Source organism: Gobio gobio (assembly GCF_949357685.1).
Source record: "Gobio gobio genome assembly, chromosome: 10".
In the NCBI taxonomy this organism is placed as follows: domain Eukaryota; kingdom Metazoa; phylum Chordata; class Actinopteri; order Cypriniformes; family Gobionidae; genus Gobio; species Gobio gobio.
This window is the reverse complement of record NC_137116.1, coordinates 14,191,076-14,198,575: the sequence shown is the minus strand read 5'-3', so window position 1 is coordinate 14,198,575 and position 7,500 is coordinate 14,191,076. Positions and strand designations below refer to the sequence as shown.

General features: G+C 43.8%; 1 protein-coding gene across 1 annotated transcript in view; it reads left to right on the top strand.

Annotated features, from left to right (window-relative positions):
- The window catches only part of fbxl17 (F-box and leucine-rich repeat protein 17), a 402,189-nt gene that overhangs the window by 135,239 nt on the left and 259,450 nt on the right, over positions 1-7,500 (top strand). The window contains exon 6 of the mRNA XM_079827512.1: positions 5,047-5,154. Coding sequence (XP_079683638.1) covers positions 5,047-5,154 — 108 coding nt within the window. The remainder of the gene's footprint in view (positions 1-5,046; positions 5,155-7,500) is intronic.

Here is a 7,500-nt window from a genome sequence, read left to right as displayed (position 1 = left end):
TCATTCTCCTGATATCTGCGGTGTGAGAGGTCACGGGGAGGTCATTCCCCTGATATCTGCGGTGTGAGAGGTCACGGGGAGGTCATTCTCCTGATATCTGCGGTGTGAGAGGTCACGGGGAGGTCATTCTCCTGATATGTGCGGTGTGAGAGGTCACTGGGAGGTCATTCCCCTGATATGTGCGGTGTGAGAGGTCACGGGGAGGTCATTCCCCTGATATGTGCGGTGTGAGAGGTCACAGGGAGGTCATTCTCCTGATATGTGCGGTGTGAGAGGTCACGGGGAGGTCATTCTTCTGATATGTGCGGTGTGAGAGGTCACAGGGAGGTCATTCTTCTGATATGTGCGGTGTGAGAGGTCACGGGGAGGTCATTCTCCTGATATGTGCGGTGTGAGAGGTCACGGGGAGGTCATTCTCCTGATATCTGCGGTGTGAGAGGTCACGGGGAGGTCATTCTCCTGATATGTGCGGTGTGAGAGGTCACAGGGAGGTCATTCTCCTGATATCTGCGGTGTGAGAGGTCACGGGGAGGTCATTCTCCTGATATGTGCGGTGTGAGAGGTCACTGGGAGGTCATTCCCCTGATATGTGCGGTGTGAGAGGTCACGGGGAGGTCATTCCCCTGATATGTGCGGTGTGAGAGGTCACAGGGAGGTCATTCTCCTGATATGTGCGGTGTGAGAGGTCACGGGGAGGTCATTCTTCTGATATGTGCGGTGTGAGAGGTCACAGGGAGGTCATTCTTCTGATATGTGCGGTGTGAGAGGTCACGGGGAGGTCATTCTCCTGATATGTGCGGTGTGAGAGGTCACGGGGAGGTCATTCTCCTGATATCTGCGGTGTGAGAGGTCACGGGGAGGTCATTCTCCTGATATGTGCGGTGTGAGAGGTCACAGGGAGGTCATTCCCCTGATATCTGCGGTGTGAGAGGTCACGGGGAGGTCATTCTCCTGATATCTGCGGTGTGAGAGGTCACAGGGAGGTCATTCTCCTGATATGTGCGGTGTGAGAGGTCACGGGGAGGTCATTCTTCTGATATGTGCGGTGTGAGAGGTCACGGGGAGGTCATTCTCCTGATATGTGCGGTGTGAGAGGTCACGGGGAGGTCATTCCCCTGATATGTGCGGTGTGAGAGGTCACGGGGAGGTCATTCTCCTGATATGTGCGGTGTGAGAGGTCACGGGGAGGTCATTCCCCTGATATGTGCGGTGTGAGAGGTCACGGGGAGGTCATTCTTCTGATATGTGCGGTGTGAGAGGTCACAGGGAGGTCATTCTCCTGATATGTGCGGTGTGAGAGGTCACAGGGAGGTCATTCTCCTGATATGTGCGGTGTGAGAGGTCACGGGGAGGTCATTCTCCTGATATGTGCGGTGTGAGAGGTCACGGGGAGGTCATTCTTCTGATATGTGCGGTGTGAGAGGTCACGGGGAGGTCATTCTTCTGATATGTGCGGTGTGAGAGGTCACAGGGAGGTCATTCTCCTGATATGTGCGGTGTGAGAGGTCACGGGGAGGTCATTCTTCTGATATGTGCGGTGTGAGAGGTCACGGGGAGGTCATTCTCCTGATATGTGCCGTGTGAGAGGTCACGGGGAGGTCATTCTCCTGATATCTGCAGTGTGAGAGGTCACGGGGAGGTCATTCTCCTGATATCTGCGGTGTGAGAGGTCACGGGGAGGTCATTCTCCTGATATCTGCGGTGTGAGAGGTCACGGGGAGGTCATTCTCCTGATATGTGCGGTGTGAGAGGTCACGGGGAGGTCATTCCCCTGATATCTGCGGTGTGAGAGGTCACGGGGAGGTCATTCTCCTGATATCTGCGGTGTGAGAGGTCACGGGGAGGTCATTCTCCTGATATCTGCGGTGTGAGAGGTCACGGGGAGGTCATTCTCCTGATATGTGTGGTGTGAGAGGTCACGGGGAGGTCATTCTCCTGATATCTGCGGTGTGAGAGGTCACGGGGAGGTCATTCCCCTGATATCTGCGGTTTGAGAGGTCACGGGGAGGTCATTCTCCTGATATGTGCGGTGTGAGAGGTCACGGGGAGGTCATTCTCCTGATATGTGCGGTGTGAGAGGTCACGGGGAGGACATTCTCCTGATATGTGCGGTGTGAGAGGTCACGGGGAGGTCATGAAAGAGACTCTGGGCTTGAGATGGATGGCTGTTGGTGTAATTCCTCACCCAGAGTCCTCCATCTTACTCAGATTCGCCCGGATGACCTTTAAGATAGAAGTTATCAAACCCACATGATCTATCCGTGTGTTTTTCCCCTCACGGCTTTGAGAAAGCTCTGGGCCACAATAATCATGTCTAAGCTCTGAGGTGAATGCTATGGGCGGCGGTTGACCTCTGACCCCGCACGGGTGACCGAGAGGCTGAAATCACGCTGCTCTGATTGAATCTGTCCAGCCATTCCTCGCATCGCCTCGGTTTGATCAGCACAGATTTGATTTTCTTCCGTGTCGTTTGGGGGAATTTGATTAAACGCGTCATGCTTTTGCATAAGGTCAAAGGTCAAAGAGAGGATGCACTTGATTGGATGCAAGATTGAAATAAAAGTTATATCGGTTTAATAATTCAATGCATTGTCATACATTATTATTATTATATTATATTGTATTGTATTGTAATGTATTAACTATATTATAATTTACAATAATGATACATATTATAGACTTCAGTCCATTAAAGGTTCATAAGGTTTTATATAGGTTTAATTATTCAGTTATTTATTATATTATATTTATTATATTATATAAATGTATTATATTTATTTTATATTATAGGCATATTGTAAATGTAATATGCAGTAGTATGATATGATATGATAAATCGTATTATATTGCAATAATGATATAAATATTATAACTTTAGTCCATTAAATATTCAGTTATTCACTATATTATTATATTATATTAATATTATTATATTATATTATATTATTATATGTATTAATTATAATATATATTATATTAACAAATTATATATTATTATTATAATATAATATTATATAATTATATAATATTATATTATATTAATATGATTATTTTATATTATATTAGTTATAATATATTATATTATATTATATTATATTATATTATATTATATTATATTATATTATATTATATTATATTATATTATATTATATTATAATATAATATAATATAATATAATATAATATAATATAATATAATATATATTATATTTTAATATTTATATTAAGAATACTATATTATATTAACAATATATAATATTATATGTTATATTAATTATATTAATATTATTATATTATATTATATTATTATATGAATTATATTATATTCATATATTATATTATATTTAGTGCTGTCAGTTAAACGCGTTATTAACGACGTTAACGCAAACCTATTTTAACGGCGTCAATTTTTTTATCGCGAGATTAACGTTCTTTTTGGTCTAACAAACTTTGTAGTTTTTTCACATGCTGTTGCAGCAACTAGTAACGTTAGAAAAACTACAACACCACTCCGGATGTAGCTAGACCGGAAACAAAACATCAGGCACGCTGCGGCTGCCCGCACTCGTTTGGGCCATTAAAACAGTAGACGTGGATGGCAAGCGTGAGATGCCGAAATGAGAAACGTATTAAGCCATGGTTTAACTCAGGGGTCTTCAACTAAAAGTGCTTGTCTTGAGCGCTGCTTTCTGCTCTGATGGTGCTTTCACACCAGACGCGAATGAAGCGTTTTGCGCGAGTGATTTAAGTCAATGCAAAGACGCAAATAGACATTCTGCGGCGCGGATTAAGCGGCGTGCATGTCGCGTCATTCGCGTCCGGTGTGAACGCACCATCAGTCTCTTCTTCACTGCATGCTTGACCGCGCGTCTGGGTCTGAACGTAGTAACAGTGAGCATTGCAACGTTAACTGTTTCATTACGTCAAAAGGCTTCGCGGTCCGGATTCGGTCCGGAGTCCGCTAGTTGGCGACCCCTGGTTTAACTGCACTATAGGCGGAGTCCTAGTTTACCTTGCATGTGCACTTTGTAATTTTATTTTGTATCACCCTGTTTTGATCCCTTAGAAAGGGCTGTTGAAGGGGCTGTTTGTGCAACAAAGTATTTGTTTCACCCTTTTATTGATGGGCAGTGTTACATTGTGTGAGCGATTATTTGCTCCAAGTGAGAATGTTGGTGTGAAATCGAACACTACAGTATGCCAATGTTGTTTTCAATAAAACAAACATTTGAACAAAGCAAGCCGATCCACTTTTCTATGTTGATAAGAGCATTAAAATAAGAAAAAATAATGGGACAAAAAGAAATCAAGGGACATTTAGAATAAATAAAAATGTGCGATTAATTGTGATTAATTGTGAGTTAACTATGACATTAATGCGATTAATCGCGATTAAATATTTTAATCGTTTGACAGCACTAATTATATTATATCATATTATATTAAATTATATTTTATATTATATATCATATTTTATTATTTATATTAATTATAATAATTATTTTATATTATAGTATAGTATATTATTATAAAATAGGCATATTTTAATATAATATGCAGTGGTATAATATATTATAATATATTTAGTATAATTTCAATATTATAATATCACAATTATAATATAAATATACTTAATTTATGTTCCTAACCGTATCGTCATTATGAAGGAGAAAAATATTAATTGAAATAATGTCTTACTGCTTCTGAACTTGTCCTTTTTTTGTTGTTGGTGTAAATCATAAAAACATTAACCAATAATATTACACACACACACACTCGCACGCACGCACTCACTCACTCACTCACTCACTCACTCACACACAAACACTCACACACACCCTCTCACACACTCTCTCATGTGTATGTGTGTGTGTGTGTGTGTGTGTGAGAGAGAGAGAGAGAGAGAGAGTGAGAGAGAGAGAGTTTCATGTTTCAATGCATCAAATGATGTCAGGTCATTTCTGTGTTGCTTTAGTTGTTTTTAATCTAGTATTAATATTTTCTTTGAGTTGAGGCTCTGATGCTGTTTTTCCCGTCTGTGTTTCAGGTGACAGATAAATCTGTGCAGGCGTTTGCGGAAAACTGTCCCGAGCTGCAGTTCGTGGGCTTTATGGGCTGTTCGGTCACATCGCAGGGCGTCATCCACCTCACCAGGGTAAGAGAAGCTCACCTCCACCCGCCTCCACCCACCTCCACCCGTCCCTCCACCCGTCCCTCCACCCGCCTCCACCCACCTCCACCCACCTCCACCCGGCCCTCCACCCGTCCCTCCACCTGTCCTTCCACCCACCTCCACCCGTCCCTCCACCCACCTCCACCCATCCCTCCACCCACCTCCACCCGGCCCTCCACCCGTCCCTCCACCCGCCTCCACCCACCTCCACCCACCTCCACCCGTCCCTCCACCCACCTCCACCCGTCCCTCCACCTGTCCTTCCACCCACCTCCACCCGTCCCTCCACCCACCTCCACCCATCCCTCCACCCACCTCCACCCGGCCCTCCACCCGTCCCTCCACCCGTCCCTCCACCCACCTCCACCCATCCCTCCACCCACCTCCACCCGGCCCTCCACCCGTCCCTCCACCCGTCCTTCCACCCACCTCCACCCGTCCCTCCACCCACCTCCACCCATCCCTCCACCCACCTCCACCCGGCCCTCCACCCGTCCCTCCACCCGTCCTTCCACCCACCTCCACCCGTCCCTCCACCCGTCCCTCCACCCGTCATTCCACCCACCTCCACCCGTCCTTCCACCCGTCCCTCCACCCGTCCTTCCACCCGTCCCTCCACCCGTCCCTCCACCCACCTCCACCCGTCCCTCCATCCGTCCCTCCACCCGTCCCGCCACCCGTCCCGCCACCCGTCCCTCCACCCGTCCCTGCACCCGTCCCTCCACCCACCTCCACCCACCTCCACCCGTCCCTCCATCCGTCCCTCCACCCGTCCCTCCACCCGTCCCTGCACCCGTCCCTCCACCCACCTCCACCCGTCCCTCCACCCGTCATTCCACCCGTCCCTCCACCCGTCCTTCCACCCGCCCCTCCACCCGTCATTCCACCCACCTCCACCCGTCCCTCCACCCGCCTCCACCCGTCCCTCCACCCGCCTCCACCCGTCCCTCGAGGGCCCGTCTGAAGCCTCTCACCTGTGTGCCGGCTGTAATGAGCGCCACATCCCTCCAACTTCACGAGTTATTTTTATTTTGCCTCCACTTTTAAATCTCATTAATGTGTAATGAGGTGAATCGTGAAATGTGGAGGATCCCACACACCCTGCTGTTTGCACATTAGCATGCTAATGAGAGAGCGCTATCTTCCACACACCGCCATGGCCACAGAGCGGCTGTAATTGCCTGCATGGAAATTATTAGCTAATGATATTCTTGTTTCTTTGTTTAAATATGTTTGGCGTCTTCTGCAGAAACTGCCAGAACTCCAGGAAGATGAAATGGGCTCAAGTTAGATCCAAAATACTTTTGATCCAAACTAAATCTGAGTTTAGTTGGGGGTAGTGAATCGGTCTGTTTGGTTGTTTAAAGATGCAGTTCTTCATTTAATCAAGTGTTGTGTTGATCAGGAACATGTCAATCAGTGTTTACTACCAAACTAAGTTCTCTCGCTGTGTGTAGAATCAAATACTAGTCTTCTTTTGATCACTCAAACGATTCAGTTCAAACGAATCATGTTTTTACTAAACTTACATGGACACAGTACATTACAAACAAATGATTCCTTTGAACTGAATCTTTCAAATGATCAGAATTCATTTGATTCATTTGTCATCTAGCAGAACTGAAAACCAAAACAATTCAGTTCAAACGAATCATTTGTTTTTACTAAACTTACATGAGTATACTACATTAAAAACAAATGATTCTTTTGAACTGAATCTTTTTTGGTATTCTGGAATTCTGATCATTTGAAAGATTCAGTTCAGAAGAATCATTTGTTTTTACTAAACTGACATGAATACAATACAAATACAAATTTGTTTCCTTCTAATATTTACATTTTATTTCATTTTAACTTAATTTCAGTTAACATACATATTTTTTACAATATTTCTATTTAGCATACATTTTTTGTTGTAGTATTATTAATTATAGTACTTGAACATTTTAAAAAGTTTGTATTCTTCAAATAATTACATTTTAATTTCAGCTTTATTCAAATTAATGTCAACATTTTTAATGATATTTCTATTTAGTATTCATTTTGCTTTAGTAATAATTTTAGTACTTTTAGTAATTTTTAGTACTTTTAGTAAAATTTAGTAATTTTTTTAAATTTTCATTTACATTTTTCAACTTTGTTTCCTTCTAATATTTACATTTTATTTTATTTTCGTTTAAGTTAACAGTAACATCCAGGCATGCAAAAATATGCAAACGACGCCATGACTCACATAAGAGTCATTTACACCTGGTGTAAAAAGATTCAGTTCAAAGGAGTCGTTTGTGTCTGTGTTGTTCTGAATGGGATTGGTCTGCCATTGGTTGC